We start from the raw sequence: 18,327 nt of genomic DNA on the forward strand, positions 1-18,327 counted from the left end.
GAAAGGAAGTGGGTATGAATGTCAGAACTACAGTGGTATTAACCTTCTGAATTCATGTTGTAAATTGTATGCTACAATGAAAAACAACTATCTTGAAGCACTGAAATTGTGTTATCTGTTGCCCAACATGGTTTTCGAAATATCAGATCATGCTCAGACTGTATCTTCTCCATGGCACAACTAATAGAAAAACATCACGATTCAGATTACTAACTTTTCTTGCCTTTATTGACAATGAAAAGGCATTTGATATACAAATCAAAACAAACTCTACGAAGTTAAAGAAACAGAGGGATTACATCTCATTTTATGATGCTGTACAAGATTTATATATGAATAACAAAGTACAAATAAAAATAACAGGCCACAGACATAATATGACTGAAATAAACAAAAAGGTTAGACATTGGTGTCCCCACTCAGCCACTCTTTTTAATATGTGTGTTGAAGATGTAACCAGAACTTGGTTACAGACAATACAACATTTTAAAATTAATGATATAGATGTTTCCTCAGAGTCTTTCATGGTGGCATGTCTGAGTAAAATCTTCTTGGTTTTCAAGCCACGCCAATTTTTTTTTTCTTTTTCTTTTTTTTTCTCTTGATGACAATGGTGGAGATAGCCATCGAAAACTCAAGAATTTTATTCAAATTGATGTGGCTTGAAAACTGAGAATATTTTATTCAGATGTGGATTTTAATATACTTTTTTTCTGATGACCAAGTAATTGATACTCAGAATGAAAATGACTTAAAAGAAGCTGTCTTCAATTGAAGTACAGTAGCCAGATAATACAATCTGAATGTCTCAATCACAAAGACTAAATCTGTAGCATTTTAGGCTTTTACATATAATATTGGTCATTAAAAATTTTTGCTGCTTTTTTCTGAGAGTGGTGTTAGCAGGACCCTAAGAGCACCAGCTTAAATTGCAACAGCTGAATATTTCTGACAAGCACGATTACAAATTTCACTGTTGTACCCTGAACATTTTGTGGGTTAGCTGATAGAATACATGTTTCGCCGAGAACTTCGATTTTTTCCATAGTAAAGCCAATTATGTGTGAAACTGCTTAAGATCCCACTTCGCACTTTTTTTATGGGCAGTTATTCTTTTTCCCATTATTACTGAATAATTTGGAATCTATGAAAGAACTGCAATAAATATGAAAAACTAATCCTGAAACTTGGTCTTTCATAATGCTTGTTACCTTTTTAAGACATAACATAGCACAAATGTACCAGTAAAATTTTAAATAATGGCATAAATGGTTGATCTTCTGAGCCTGAAATTTTTCTAAGTAGCTAGTCCTCAGTGTTGAGTTTTGAATGAGAGTAACACTTCTCAATTTAAGAAATACATCACATATTCTCAACTGTAACATAATTCATCTTGCACAAAAGGAAACTTACTTTGAAAGCAATGCTTCTCAAACTACCATTCAAAATATTTTTCCATGACTTGTTAAAAGTGTAAACAGTTGTGACGTCACTTTCACTGAAACAAGGCCCGCAAGAAAGGCACATCAGAAGGAATTTGTTGTTACCAAGTGTTGCATAGTCTTTAACAAATTTTGCTGTCAGCAAATGCTTGGGTGTGCACTGTGTTTTGTTATTGTAAGTAGTGCATTTTCTTTTTAACTAAATTTTACTTTGATGTTATTCTCTCATTTAGGGCCACGCGGGGTAACAACACAGTCTCATGTGTCTTGCCACAGTTCACGCAGGTTCCCCCCTCAGAGATTTGAGTCCTCCCTTGCACATGGGTGTATGTGTTTTCCTTAGTGTAAGTTAGTTTAAATTAGATTAAGCAGTGTGAAAGCCTAGGGACTGATGACCTAAGCAGTTTGATTCAAAAGGAACTTACCACAATTCCCAAAACTTCTCATTTAGATTTTACTGCTGCAGTATTAAATATATTGGTTGTGGTATTAAATCAGGGCAAACAATGAAATACAAAATAAGTTAGACCTATTTAACTATTTCTGTGAAACTTTACGCAGAAATTGGGAAAGAAAGTCCACAGAGATACTATATTAAAGTTTTACATGGTTATTTCTGTACCAGCACTGTTTTATGGATGCAATAACAGTACTCTTACGAACACAGAAGAAAAGAGAATAGAAGCAAGTGAAATGAATTTCCTTAGAGATGTGGCTGGATACACTTTGATGGAGAAAAAGTGAAATAATGACATCTGAGCTGGCTAGAATATGCTAAACATAACTTATATAATAAAAAATGGCAGTTAAGATGGAAAGAACATGTAGACCATAAGCCAGATGCAAGAATTAGATTAGATTAGATTAGATTTACTTTCATTCCAATTGATCCGTAGTGAGGAGGTCCTCCAGGATGTAGAACATGTCAGAAAAACAATACATGACAAATATTTACAACTCAAACAAATAAGCTAATGTACCATTCCACAGGTCCCAAGTGGCATGGTCATCATTTTTTAATGAACGCTATATGAAAGAATTATTTTACAAATACTAATGCACTGAATTTAAAATAAAAAAGTTGTTACTTATTTATAAGGTAGTAAACGTGTAATACATCTACTAAATACTTATTTACAATGAACACATTACTGCACTGCACTGGTGCGGAAGTTAGATTGTACTTACACACACACACACACACACACACACACACACACACACACACACACAAATCAGTTGGTTCTACTGAGAAATTCATCAATGGAGTAGAAGGAGTTGGCCACCAATAAATCCTTTAGGCTTCTCTTAAACTGAATTTCATTGCTTGTTAAGCTTTTTATGGCTGCTGGCAAGTTATTGAAAATGTGTGTTCCTGAATAATGCACACCTTTTGGTACGAGACTAAGTGATTTTAAATCCTTGTGAAGATTATTCTTATTTCTAGTATTGATCCCATGAAATGAGCTGTTGGTTTGAAAAAAGTGATATATTTTTAATGACAAATTTCACTAAGGAACAAATATATTGGGAAGCAGTAGTTAGTATCCCTAGTTCCCTAAACAGGCTTCTGCAGGATGTTCTTGAGTTCACACCACATATAACTCTTACTGCATATTTTTGTGCCCAGAAAACAATGTAAACCAAGAGGCAAAAGATCTTTTGGAAGACCAATGATGAGAGGGCTTGACCAGTTTTGAAGGAGACAGAACAGACCAAAATTCCCAATTCTTGATGTAGATGAAGATATGCCTTCCTCACCACACCACATGCCCAAAACATGACCAGGTTGCAGTGAATCTCACAGTAGGCAGAGATCTTAATATTTTGGCTTATTAGTGAATACCAATCTGTGCAGTAACTGCCATTAAAATTTCAGTTTCATATTATTAATTCAAAATGTATAGGAAATACATGTAATCAGAATCACTAAAAAGAATTTTTAAATACTAAGTGTTAAGTGTAAAGAAAATTAATTTCAAACTGCCACAGTCAAAAACTTTTCCCTTCATTGTTTTTCCTTAATCAAAATGAACTTGTGTCACTGGTGTCCTAAAAGATGTCATAGTTCTTGTTCTTATTTGATGAGTCATTATGGCTTTTTATATTAATTATTGAATACCTACTGAAGTCAATACACGTTGTCAATATAGGTTGGCCTATATGTGGTCATATACGTACCTCATAAGGACAGTAGACACTGAATAAATCACAGCTGAGATAAGAAAGAAGGCACTTGGGAAGGTGGCAATCGTCCCACTGTAAATCTGACTATATATGGTAGCTGCTAATAAAGGTGTTAATGCCTCTGCAGCTGCTGTCATTGAGAAAATTTTCCCTATAAAAAAGAAAAGAAGAAAAATCACAGAAGTGTAGAAGTGTTAAATGACATTTCAAACATAAAGAGTAGTATTTCCATTTCACATTAGGTGAAGTAAACTAATGGTAAAGTTAACTTAGAATTTCTTTGTTAAGAAGAAATTTCTGTCTGTAACTATGTGAGATATATGAGACAAGTAAAATTCCATCAAATGTAGTGAATAATGTAATACCTCTTATTCCAAAAAAAAACTCATAGAAGCTGAGTGTGGAGAAGTTTGGTTTGGGTTATGGAGAGATGTAGGGTCCTTCACGGCTGTATTGACTCTAGGACTCATCTTAAAAAATGAGTTGGCGAAAGGCAAACTTATGTTTATAGAAATTGTGAATTTGAAGAAAGGTTTTTGACTGCGTTGAGTGGAACACACTCTTTGCAATTCTGTAACAGGGCTTACACTCTTTGAAATTTGGAAGGTACCATGGCTGAAACATGAGGAGTGAAATGTTATCTACAACTTATTCAAAAACCAGCACACTGTAATTTTAAGTCAAGAGTCAAAGGACATGAAAGGGAGACAGTGGTTGAGAAAGGAGTGAGACAGGTTTGTAGCTTGTTCCCAGTATTATTCACTCTGTTTACTGAGCAAGCAGTCAAGAAAACAGAGGAGAAATTTGGAAACGGAAATGTAGTTCAGGGAGAAAAACTAAAAATTTTTAGGTTTGTCTAAGACACACTGAGAGACGAAAAAGAACTTAGAAGATAAGCTGAACAGAATGGATAATGCGTTGAAAAGAAGTTATAAGTTTAACAACAACATTAGTAAAACAATAGCAAGGGAATGATCTCAAATTGAATCAGGCGATATTAATAGAATTAGATTACTAAATGAGTTACCTATTAAAAGCAATCGATGAGTTTTATTATTTGAGCTGCTCAGGGGAACAAAATGGTAAGCACCAAAATCACAGTTTCGAGATACAGCGCATCTAAAGTTTCAATTGATCTGCAAATCTGAATAATTTTTTTTGAACAGTCCTCTTATCCTGTAGTGATTCTAACATCTATCTTCTACTATACAGACATAAATGAAAATCAGAATTGCCTAAAACAAATGAAATATACAAAAATTATTATATTACCATACACCATTAACAACACATAGTGATAGAACATTACATATTAAATTTTACAGTGTCTTTAACACTTTACTGAAACTGCAAAACCATTCATCACTCTCATTATTCATGTCTCTTTCATCTAAAACTGTTGGTTTTAGAGACAAGGAAAATCCAACATGGACAGGAGGTATGTAATTTAGGAGTGACAGGACGTCAGCAACTTTCTTCTTTTCAATAAGCCTTGGCCCATTGTATTTAAGTCGAAGCGTAGCAACTGGTCCTAGCCTTCCACTTTTCCTGAAGTTTATTTCATGCCAAATGTCATGACAAAAGTCTCGCTGATGAATAAAGATGATGGATATTCGGAGGTCACCTTCCACCTACATATTTTCCTTAGGTTGACATCTCGATCATCAACTGTCTTCTTTCTGAAGACAAACGCTTCTTTAGAGTGTTGTATTTGATACAAATCCCCTCTTTTCATATTATATATACAAGCCAACTTCTTGATGATCTCGCACCACTTATCTGGACTGTACACATCTTGTACTTGTCGGCGAACATAATTTTCAATTGTACTTCACGAACATAATTGTATGTACATGCACTTACCATTATGTTTGTGAAACGTACTAAAGACAGTATATTTACATATTAACATACCTCCGAGTCATCTGAATCGTTAGGAATGTATTCTGGATCCCTCTCGAAGATATTAGTATCATTGGAAGTATATTCCTCGTCTTCTGCCATGTTCACTGTTGCCATAATCTCAGAGATGTTTTTACTTGCAGCCATTCTCTCTGTCACTTACCATTATGTTTCCGCAACAGACGGACAGTGGCGCTTACCATTAAGCTCCTCCCTGACATCTGGTGAGTGAATTTGGAACTACTAGTAAGTTTACTACATTGTGCATCCCACAGGTGGTGTCATTAGCCATCTACCGCAAAATACACGGTGATGGCGCTTACCATTATGTTCCCCCGAGCAGCTCATTTGTGCAGAGAAACAGTGGACACTGTCCAAAGTAGAGAGGTATAAAAAATTAACAGAAAGAAAATTGTTTCCACAAAAGAGAAATTTGTTAACACAGAATATAATTTTAGGTGTCAGTATGTTTATTCTGATAATGTACCGAGAGTGTAGTCTTGTCTGCAGGTGAAACAAGAATGATAAACAGTTCAGACAAGAGAACAGTAGCTTATGGAATGTGATGTTATAGAATGGAGTAAATTGGGTAACTAATGAAGAGTTATTATACCACATTAAATCAAACTGGAGAGAAAACCAATGTATGGCAAAACTTGACTGAAAGAAGAAATAAGTTTATAGAAAACATGGTAGATCAAGAAATTTTCTGTTTGGTAGTAGAGGGAAGAGTGAGGGTTAAGAATCATAGAGGAGACCTAGGCTTCACTACAGTAAGTAGGTTCAAATAGATGTAGGCTGAAGTCGTTATGCAGAGATGAAGAGGGAGGGTTGCACAGGGCAGACTAGATTGGAGAGCTGCATTAAAGCAGTTTGGACTGTAGACCACCACCACCAACAACAACAACATATTGACCTACAGATCTGATATATTTAAATTTTTCTTGAGACTCATGATCCTGTCATGGGGCCCTAGCTTTAATTTACAGCTAGCTTGAGGATTTTTCCAGCTCAATACGTGTGTGTTGTCCTCATCATTATCAACATGCAAGTTGTCAAAGTTGTGTCTTGCTCTGTCTGTATAAGTTTGGTGTCATTCTGCTTTTGACTGGATTTGAGTTAACAATCTAAGAAAGCTCTTTGAAAGTGGACATAGACAAAGAAAAGAGCTTGAAACTGTATATTTTGATTTTTATCTATGACATTGTTAAAATATGTATTAAATAAATTGTAGAAGGTCAAATAAACAATGATTTATGACTGAAGAATGTACTCCAATCTGTGTCATTCAAGAACACCAGACTTATAAGTGATATTACACAACAATACCACCTGTAGACAATGTTGCTGCTTTACAAAGTACAGTGAACTTTTTAAGTATTGTCTGATGCTACTTCTCTTGCACCTACAAATGCATTGCTGTGAAACAGTTTTAGTGCTGAAGTAATGTTTATTAAATTTAAGTTTTAGAAGACATGTTCATGAGAGAATTGTGTCATATGGTCTAGATGTAAAGTGTGTGCGTCAAAACAAGGTCATGGACTGAATACCAATTGGAGCACAAAGTTTTTAGCCTGTCTTTTAACTTAGCATGTACCTCTCAATGACATGAAGATTTCTCAGAAATGACATGCAATTCCGACTCCTCTTTAAAGTGTAGGTTCTCTTTGTCAGTTGGATAACTTAACTAAGTAAGAGACATGCAACTTGCTGATGTGATGTCCAATTTGAAGATCTGCAACAGCCTATTGAGCTACATTAAATCATTATTACCAGAATCAATTCATATTACCTTCTTCTATACATATTGTAAATTAAAACCAGAGAGAGAGGGAGATAGATAGAGAGAGAGAGAGAGGGGGTGAGATCCACATGTAGGGTGTTAGGGGAATTTAATGAATACTTTTCATTGATGCCTATTGTCAGCATGAACTGGTATTAACTGCAAAACCCTGCACCCTTAAAACAAATGTCAAAGTAAATAGACTAGCTCCACGAGCCCCAATATTGTATAGATAATGCTGTAAAATTTCTTAGGTTTGAGTACTCATGCCCCAAAGAAAGAACTTGAGATCTCATGAGGTTTACCTTCTTGTGAATAAATACAGCACACTGCAAGTCTGAAAACAAAACGATATGAAGGCAGACAAACCTGATGTAAACATCAATCAATAACAAAACAGTGCAAAACCAGGCCACAATATATATATGTAATTTTGATGGAGAATTGTATGGTAGCATGTTTAGCCATTGATATCAAATTTCCCAACAATTTGTCACATTAAAAGATACCAGAAATGACACATTTGAAGAGAATGTGATTTATTTCAAGAAGTCCCTTCCGTACAGCCTAGCCACCCGTGGTCAACTCATCCGCAGTGGTGAGCAGTCCCTCTCTAAATATACCAAGGGTCTCACTGAAGCCTTCACTGACCATAATTATCCTCCCACCCTTGTACAAAAGCAAATCTCCTGCGCCTTATCTTACCAGCCTCCCACCACCTCCCAAAGTCCCACAGTCCGGCCACAATGGAGCATTCCCCTCATAACTCAGTACCATCTGGGACTAGCGCAACTGAATTACATTCTCTGCCAGGGTTTCGATTACCTCTCGTCATGCCCCGAAATGAGAAGTGTCCTACCCACTATCCTTCCCACCCCTCCTACCATGGTACTCCGCCATCCACTGAACCTACACAATATACTTGTCTATCCTTACACAACCCCTGCTTTCAATCCCTTACCTCATGGCTCATACCCCTGTAATAGACCTAGATGCAAGACCTGTCTCATAGATCTTCCTACCACCACCTACTCCAGTCCGGTCACTAAGATCACCTATCCCATCAAAGGCAGGGCTACCTGTGAAACCACTGTGCTGCATTCTATGTAGGCATGACAACCAACAAGCTGTATGTCTGCATGAATGGCCACTGACAAACTGCGGCCAAAAAACAAGTGGACCACCCTGTAGCTTAACATGCTGCCAAACATGATACCCCTCATCTCAGTGACTGCTTCACAGCCTGTGCAATATGGATCCTTTCCACCAACACCAGCTTTTCTGAAGTGGGAAGGGGGGAACTTTCCCTGCAATACATCCTGCATAACCCTCCTAGCCTCATCCTTTGTTAGTCACTTCCTCACCCACCCAGCACCCTCCCATTTCCCATTCCAGCACTACACAGCCGTCATTTCACCACCACACCCAGTCTTTTAATTTATTTTTATTTTGTTTCTCTCCTTTCCGCTACTTACCCCACCCCCCCTCTGCACCTACTCTTCTATCCTCCGTCTAAACTGCAACACTCCATTGTCTGCCACTCCCACCATATTACCCCTTCCCCTCCCCACCCCAGCCTCCTCCTTACCCCCACCCAGTCGCCATTCCCATCATGCACTGGTGCTGCTGCTCACAGTGTAGTTTCAGCTCTCTGAGACTGCAGATGTGTGTGAAAGTTGCACTTGCACGAATGTGTGTGCGTGCAAGTGTGTATGTGTGTCTACTGCTGACAAAGGCCTTAATGGCCGAAAGCTATGATTATGTGAATCTTTTTATTGTGCCTATCGTGTCTCAGCATCTCCGCTATATGGTGAGTAGCACCTTTCCCTCTCTCGTATTGTTACAGTCCACCCTGGATTTTCCATTGTTTGATTTAATGAACAACATTTGTTTTACAGTCTCTCACTTACCAATATCTTTCCCAGGGACCACCTTAGCAATAATTGTGCGGTTAAGAGGTCCTGAGACTCCAGAAAACAATCCTACAGCGCAGCCTGAAACAAAATATTTCCTTCCTATATAGAAATATAAATTGCTGCCATGAATAATTGTATAGGCATTGTGATTGGGAGACCATAAAGAACATAACATTGCATAAATATGTTGGGAAATAGTTTTACACAATGAAATAATTAACAAAAGTACATACAAAATTAATGCAAAGGAAATATTACACCCTTCCAAGCCTTGGTAGGGAACTAATATTTTCTACTCTAAGGCAGTACATCTGTTATTTTTATGGAAACTATTACTTCTCCTTGTTGGGCTAATACAATTAAACAAAAACTAAGTACAATTAAACAAAAACACTCACCTAAGTACAGGATTCCAACATTTGGTGCTGCAGCAGATATTAATGACCCTAAAATTTTTGTTATGTAGCAAATTGCAGACACAGCTGTATCTGATAAGCCTACAATTTTACTACATATATGCAGTCCACTGATCATTGCTGAAAGTAAGTTTGAATTTTATTAGGTAACTACAAGAAATGTAACTGACCACTTCATTTTCTTCTTAAATTTGAATACTTACCAATAACTCTTGCAAGTATTACAACACTGGTAAACAGTGAGAATTCCTGAATATCCCATCCAAATTTCTTGTTTGTGAAGAGGAAGTAGACAATATTTTCCCCTGCAACATATTTTCATGACCAATACATTATCTGTTATAACTTCAAGTTGAACAAATATATTTCAAGGAAGACACAATACATGAAAGTCACAGATCAAGTAAACAGAGTAAGATGTGTGTACACTTTAACAGTCAAATCATAACTGAGTCCATGTCTAGTGGCTGCTGGCTGGCTGGCTGCTTAGGTGACGCTGCTGCTGCATGGCTGGCAGACAGCGCCACATGTAGAGGATGCGCGTAAGTGCGTGGCGGCACTTTGAAAGACTGGCGAGTCACAATATTATCTACTTTTCCTATGAAGACTTAGTAATTGTTATGGTAGGGAAGCAGTAATAAGCAGTGTATTCTTTTGTTTTTTATCCATAGTAAGTCATGTGCACTCAACACCAATTAAAGGACAAAAACAGATTACATGCTCTAACAGCAAAAGAAAATTATTCCAATCCAAGAAATAACTATTAAACCACTCACAATCCATGGTTAAACTATTAATTAGCAAAACCAATCTCAAAGAAATGAAAAGAGCAGAACAGGTAAGAACCAAGTTTGGTACAAACATTGATTTTTTTTCACATGAAACTTATTCCCCCCCCCCCCCCCCCCTTTTTTTACTGTTGTAAATATATTCCTCTTCTTGTTGCAAGCTGTGCTCATAATAGATCCAGTTTTAAAGTAAATTAGATTCTACTGGATCCTTTCAGTAAAAACCAATGCTGATCTTTGTTTTGAATTTATGTTAATGAATATAAACAATATATGCAGCTGTTGCTCCAGATTGAAAATAGTCATGTTTATAATTACACTGTTTGTAAAGTGACACATTCTTTGCTAACCAAACAGTTGGGGGATTCTACTTGCTGAAGCTGTAAGTGGGCTGAAAATTTTGTTATTTCTTTACTGACAGATTGTTATCAATATTGCGACACCAAACTTGGATCTGCGATATTTGCAAACTGGGGGAAAAACTTGATAATGACATCTCCCCCTTCCAGTGTTAGAGAGAGAAAGTCAAAAATTTTAAAAAAATCAAATTTTCAATAATATGTTCATTTTGTAGCGCACACCTTTCTAAAGAGTTTGATTAGATTATTTTATATTTACTTTCATTCCAATTGATCCGTTGTGAGGAGGTCCTCCAGGATGTGGAACATCCATAAAACATATGTTTTACATAAAACATATGTTTGAGCAAATGTAAGATGTGTTATTTGGTCTTACGTGAGCCAAACAGCAGTGTCACACACTTTCACACAGTGTTTTTCTATCACACGTCACTGTATTTCACTCAGCAGGATTCAAATGTGTATATTTGGTAATGGAAGCCATCAAACCTGTATTCAGGATAGTGGAAAGTAAAATGACTGTGGTACCTCTCCTGCTCCCGGGCACCCAGTTTGAAATCCTATGATTATCTGTAACTGTGAGAATAAAAACTCTTCAGAAAATTAGTACTATTTATTGCCTATTAGCTAATAACTTTCTGTTTTGTGTGATGTAAAATTAAATATAGCAAACATAAAACCAGTAAAGACAAGAGACAAATCTTGGGTCGCAGAATTTTTTTTTATCTAATCTTGCTAATGCTTTACAAAGCATGCTTTCCTTTTTGGAAAAGAATCTATCACCTCCTCAAAGTTCATTAACGTTTTGCTACATGAAAAATCAAAATGTCATTGTCTAATACTGAAAAAACTGTTAATATGAATAATACCCAAGACTGATGTGGTTTCTTGATTTGACTATGTCTATTTTGTCACTGCCCACTGGAAAAAGTGGAAAAGGCCTTTCTAATATTGCAGCAATTGTAACACATATCAAATAAGTGAGACTGTTTTGGTACCAATGGTCATTTTTATAACGATGTGATATAAGTCACAAAGTACCAATATCAAATGCCTATTAGGCCTACTACAAGCAAAAAGTTTTATGTTAGGAAATAGTTTCATATTTCATTCATACACTCTAGTTTCTCAAGCAAGAGATCGAAAAGTAGTAATACAAAATTTTTATATAAATTAGAAATCATCATATTCCTCCATATAATTTTGTGATGCCTCTGTTTCTTCTCCTTCATTGTTCCAGAATCACTGCTTTAGTTATCCCATGTTTGTTCTCCAGTTAGATGTTATTACGTGTTCATGCAACGCATTTTCCAGGCTATTCCAAGAATATAACTTAAGTGGCTGGTAGGGACTGTACGACTAGCCTTTACTAGTGTAGCAATCTGGCAAACATTTTCTATCAAAATTTCATTTTCTTGGGTACATTGAGAAGATAATATGTAATCTTTCTTACCTGTTATTCCTGTTAGTCATTTATTTCCACTTTGGTAGTCTAAACCTATGGATTTCACTAATAATTATGACAACACTAAATCATTCATACAAGCATTCAATCACATAAACAAACAGTGACTGGCATTCGCCCATTCGGGTTTTTCTGCTCAGCTCGTATAGCCCCATCCCCTTCTGTCTGCAGGAAAGTTTATTTCTAGACACGATGGGGATTCCCATGGCAGAGACATCATGTACACTACACACACATTCAAAAATCAACTTATGATTTGTTCAGAAATCAGCTAAGAGTGTATTAAAACATGTTCAAAAACCAACAGGCATACATTTCAAAATAGTATGAATAATCGATAGACCAATGTGTGTTGGACGCTAGGCACTTTGTGAAACAAGGTTTTTTGCTTCAAGAATAGGAATTTGGTGCCCCCTGAAATTGCCGACTGGCGGAGATACTCCAGTTTGCCCCCCCCCCCCCCCCCCATTAGATTTGCACCTGTATGACACAAATCTTGTCATGGCCATGGGAGTTTGCATATAAGTGGGTGTGACCTATTTATGAAAAAGAGCAGTGTCAATAGCTAGTGTGAGTGTTGTTTTCTGCTATGAGTTACTGTGCTCCATGCATTGATCCACTATAGGTGAATGGTTGCCTTTGCCTTATTTTACATACTGTGACACATCTGACATTCTTCTGGTAACATTTTGTTGTTACTGATATCATATTCCCATTTCTCATTTCTGTCTCTCCTACAACCCAACAATTGGTTCACACTAAAGTCCAGGTCAAACAATAGCTGGATACCCAAGCTAGACTTCTCTTTCTTGCAGTGGGTAGCTGGAGGCCATGATTTTCCACAGAGACAACAGCAGTCAAGTGTCGGACATGTCAGAAGAAACTTAAAAACAAATTATCTGGTGAAAGAATAAATATTTTTGTGGGATACACACCATACAGAATATAAAAATGTTCTGAGAAAAATGGCAAAGTAGAAGGAAATACGCGCAAGTCTAAATCAAACAAGTATTAATTTATTCCATACTAGCTGTTCCCAGCCACGTGCTCCTGTGGCTCAGTCTGGTTAAATGGAAAAGAAATAAATGAGAAAGCACATGTTTCTAATCTGCATGGGATTGGATCTACATGGTTATCTCCTTCACCTCCATATCTCTGTCCTTCTCTCTCTCTCTTTGTCCCCATGCTCCTCCTTTCTCCTCCCTCTGTCCATATCACCTTTTCTCCTCTTTCTCTGTTCGTCTTCTCCTCTCTCTCCCTCTCTTCCTGTCCCCTGTCCCTCTTTCTCTGCCCATCATGTCCTTGCCCCTTTCTATGTATCTTAGGTATAGAAGAGACTGGAACAGCACATTACGTCCACATGCTAACACCTTTTTATTGGTCTTTTTCACTGATGCACATGTACATTACCCTTGACAGGATGTTCGAAGGGCGTTTCATAGGACGTGGAGGACGCGTAAATTGGCCAGCCCATTCTCCTGATCTTACACCTGTGGACTTCTTTATGTGGGTTACGTTAAAGGAGAATGTGTACCTTGATGTGCCTACAACCCCAGAGGATATGAAACAACATATTGTGGCAGCCTGCGGTGACATTACGCCAGATGTACTGAGGCTTGTACGACATTCATTATGCCAGAGATTGAAATTGCGTGCAGCAAATGATGGCCACCACATTGAACATCTACTGGCCTGATGTGTCGGGACACACTCTATTCCACTCCGTAATTGAAAACGGAAACCACGTATGTACGTTTACCTCACCCTTCATGGTAATGTACATGTGCGTCAGTAAAAAAAGACCAATAAAAAGGTGTTAGCATGTGGACGTAATGTGCTGATCCAGTCTCTTCTGTACCTAAGGTCCATCACCATTCCCTTTGGAGCCCTATGTAATTTGGTGCTCTCCGATACACACAAACGAACAGTGGAGGAGTGGTACTCAAGCGTCAACTTTAGGTTACAATATCTCTGGATGTAATTAACATTTTACAATGCAACAAACATCACTGATTATGTATTTGTTTATATGTTCAGATGTGCTAACAAAACTAACGGGGTTCCATTTTTAAAAAAACGTATGTTTGTGTTAAAAAACATACTTCCATGCATTTTTTTATGGTTTGTATTAACCAATTACACTAGCCCCTCTCCACACATTCGATTTGTGGAATCTATTCGTCAGTATTTGATGTGGTTTACGAAACATATCCAGCGGTAACGTTATGTTGTTGTGGTCTGCAGTCCTGAGACTGGTTTGATGCAGCTCTCCATGCTACTCTATACTGTGCAAGCTTCTTCATCTCCCAGTACCTACTGCAACCTACATCCTTCTGAATCTGCTTAGTGTATTCATCTCTTGGTCTCCCGCTACGATTTTTACCCTCCACGCTGCCCTCCAATACTAAATTTGTGATCCTTCAATGTCTTAGAACATGCCCTACCAGCCGATCCCTTCTTCTAGTCAAGTTGTGCCACAAGCTCCTCTTCTCCTCAATTCTATTCAGTACCTCCTCATTAATTATGTGATCTACCCATCTAATCTTCAGCATTCTTCTGTAGCACAACATTTCGAAAGCTTCTATTCTCTTCTTGTCTAAACTATTTATCATCCATGTTTCACTTCCACACATGACTACACTCCATACAAATACTTTCAGAAATAACTTCCTGACATTTAAATCTATACTCGATGTTAACAAATTTTTCTTCTTCAGAAACGCTTTCCTTGCATTGCCAGTCTACATTTTATACCCTCACTACTTCGACCATCATCAGTTATTTTGCTCCCCAAATGGCAAAACTCATTTAGTACTTTAAGTGTCTCATTACCTAATCTAATTCCCTCAGCATCACCTGACTTAATTCGACTACATTCCGTTATCCTCATTTTGCTTTTGTTGATGTTCATCTTATACCCTCCTTTCAAGACATTGTCCATTCCGTTCAACTGCTGTTCCAAGTCCTTTGCTGTCTCAGACAAAATTACAATGTCATTGGCGAACCTCAAATTTTTTATTTCTTCTCCATGGATTTTAATACATACTCCGAAGTTTTCTTTTGTTTCCTTTATTGCTTGCTCAATATACAGATTGAATAACATCGGGGATACGCTACAACCCTGTCTCACTCCCTTCCCAACCACTGCTTCCCTTTCATACCCTTCGATTCTTATAACTGCCATCTGGTTTCTGTACAAATTGTAAATAGCCTTTTGCTCCCTGTATTTTACCCCTGCCACCTTCCAAATTTGAAAGAGAGTATTCCAATCAACATTGTCAAAAGCTTTCTCTAAGTCTACAAATGCTAGAAACGTAGGTTTGCCTTTCCTTAATCTTTCTTCTACGATAAGTCGTAGGGTCAGTATTGCCTTCCCCGAGGTCGGCTTCTATCAATTTTTCCATTTGTCTATAAAGAATTTGCGTTAGTATTTTGCAGCTGTGACTTATTAAACTGATAGTTCGGTAATTTTCACATCTGTCCACACCTGCTTTCTTTGGGATTGGAATTATTGTATTCTTCTTGAAATCTGAGGATATTTCACCTGTCTCATACATCTTGCTCACCAGATGGTAGAGTTTTGTCAGGACTGGCTCTCCCAACGCTGTCAGTAGTTCTAATGGAATGTTTTCTACTAAAGGGACCTTGTTTCGACTCAGGTCTTTCAGTGCTCTGTCAAACTCTTCACGCAGAATCATATATTCCATTTGATCTTCATCTACATCCTCTTCCATTTCCATAATATTGTCCACAAGTACATCGCCCTTGTATAGACCCTCTATATACTCCTTCCACCTTTCTGCTTTCGGTTCTTTGCTTAGAACTGGGTTTCCATCAAAGCTCTTGATATTCATGCAAGTGGTTCTCCAAAGGGCTCCTTAATTTTCCTTTAGGCATATTTACTCACATTTAGAGGCTAGATCTGTAAATAGTATTATAACAATATCGTTCTGGAGCATCGTTTAGTAACAGAACAGCAGAAAATGTGACACCCCTAGAACAGTGGGAAGGTTATTTAATCCCTAGTAGTATTTGCATTAAAAATCCATTCGTTGTTGTGGTCTTCAGCCCTGAGACTGGTTTCATGCAGCTCTCCATGCTACTCTATCCTGTGCAAGCTCCTTCATCTCCCATTACCTACTGCAACTTGCATCCTTCTGAATCTGCTTAGTGCATTCATCCCTTGGTCTTCCTCTACAATTTTTACCCTCCACACTGCCCTCCAATGCTAAATTTGTGATTCTTGATGCCTCGGAACATGTCCTACCAACCAATCCCTTCTTCTAGTCAAGTTGTGCCACAAACTTCTCTTCACCCCAATCCTATTCAATACCTCTTCATTAGTTTCATGATCTACCCACGTAATCTTCAACATTCTTCTGTAGCACCACATTTCGAAAGCTTCTATTCTCTTCTTGTCCAAACTATTTATCGTTCACGTTTCACTTCCATACATGGCTACACTCCATACAAATACTTTCAGAAAAGACTTCCTGACATTTAAATCTATACTCGATGTTAACAAATTTTTCTTCTTCAGAAATGCTTTCCTTGTCATTGCCTGTCTACATTTTATATCCTCTCTACTTCAAGCATCATCATTTATTTTGCTCCCCAAATAGCGAAACTCCTTTACTACTTTAAGTGTCTCATTTCGTAATCTAATTTCCTCAGCATCACCCGACTTAGTTCGAATACATTCCATTATCCATAATATGGTTACAGTACGACCTTTATTTCTTCCATTAATTTCAGTGTCGTGTGACCATTTCAATTAAAACCTTAACACAAAGTTCTAACAGTTTGAGACTGATGTTTTGGACACAATATTTTGCTTTGCTGCCCAGAAATATGACCTATTTCTGAAGTCCCTAACATTTCTTCATTTCTGTCATATGTTTCCAAATACTGAAATCACACTTTGAGCAGATTATTGGTATTTTTTATCAACAGATGGCTTTTTTGCATTCCTCACAGATATAAGTGCTCTCATTAACCTTGCTCATTCCAATTTAGTACACTTTTTGCTTTTTTATTTATCTGGTCCTACAGCCACTTCTTCATTCAATTAGTTTCCTTGCCCCTGTCCCATTCTTTGTTCTAGATATACTATATGAAATTTCCATGAAATAGAGGAAATTCACAAACTGTGGTACACTACTGTAGAAGAAATGAAGAAAAGTTATTATGTTTCATGGAAAATGTTAAAAACAAATTTTTTTATTGCTGAAATAAAAGTTGACAGACATCCTTCAACTGCTTTTACTGTTCTAGTACTAATAAAATTCTTTAGTGTCTATTTATTTTCACGTTATATCTTTTGACTACTGAAAAATGAATGCTTTCCTCTTTTGATTATTTGATTGTAGATGAACCAAGTGTTTACTGATGCCACATTTAGAATATTGGAAAAACACAGACCAACCATTTATTGCAAACACCTTTCATTGAATATTTATGAATCATTTGATGAATGACATGCACATCACACCTTGTCATGTTATAGACGGTAACAGCTTTTGTTTTCTTTTTTCCTTCTGCACTCACTGCTGCTTTGAAACATGTGCTGGAAATAATGACATTCTTATTCTTTTTGCCTTCGTACACTTTCAGAGAGCATTCTGTCTTATCAGACCCTTTCAAGATAATGGTAGAATGTACCCTAATACTGTTCTTCTTCATGCAGTTGGGGATTTCTAAGTGAATCTTGTTCACCAGCCCCTCTAAAACAATGTTTCTTTCTGTCTGAGTTTCTCTGCAAGCTGAAAGGATGTGAAGAAGTTGTGTGTGTGTGTGTGTGTGTGTGTGTGTGTGTGTGTGTGTGTGTGTGTGTGTGTGTTTTATGATAGACAGCATCAGTTCTTTAAAAATAAGTTAGACAGCACTGATCATGGAGTCATATGCTGCAGATTCTCCTCTCTCCTTCTGTTCCATCTCTGGCTGCCATCTTCACTGTTGTAGTAGTTGTATCCTGATATTGTTGTGGAAAGATTGGTGATGGGACATCACCTACTGATATTAACTCCTCAGTTTTGCTACTTTCATCACCTGCTAACTATGGCACAAAAT

General features: G+C 37.2%; 1 protein-coding gene across 3 annotated transcripts in view; it reads right to left on the bottom strand.

Moving 5' to 3' along the window:
• The window catches only part of LOC126284428 (proton-coupled folate transporter-like), a 156,416-nt gene that overhangs the window by 27,155 nt on the left and 110,934 nt on the right, over positions 1-18,327 (bottom strand). For all 3 annotated transcript variants that reach the window (XM_049983346.1, XM_049983347.1, XM_049983345.1), the window contains 4 exons: positions 9,850-9,951; positions 9,629-9,766; positions 9,225-9,308; positions 3,624-3,780 (listed from right to left, as the gene is read on the bottom strand). In XM_049983346.1, coding sequence (XP_049839303.1) covers positions 3,624-3,780; positions 9,225-9,308; positions 9,629-9,766; positions 9,850-9,951 — 481 coding nt within the window. The remainder of the gene's footprint in view (positions 1-3,623; positions 3,781-9,224; positions 9,309-9,628; positions 9,767-9,849; positions 9,952-18,327) is intronic.

Source organism: Schistocerca gregaria, chromosome 8 (assembly GCF_023897955.1).
Source record: "Schistocerca gregaria isolate iqSchGreg1 chromosome 8, iqSchGreg1.2, whole genome shotgun sequence".
NCBI classification, from domain to species: Eukaryota; Metazoa; Arthropoda; class Insecta; order Orthoptera; family Acrididae; genus Schistocerca; species Schistocerca gregaria.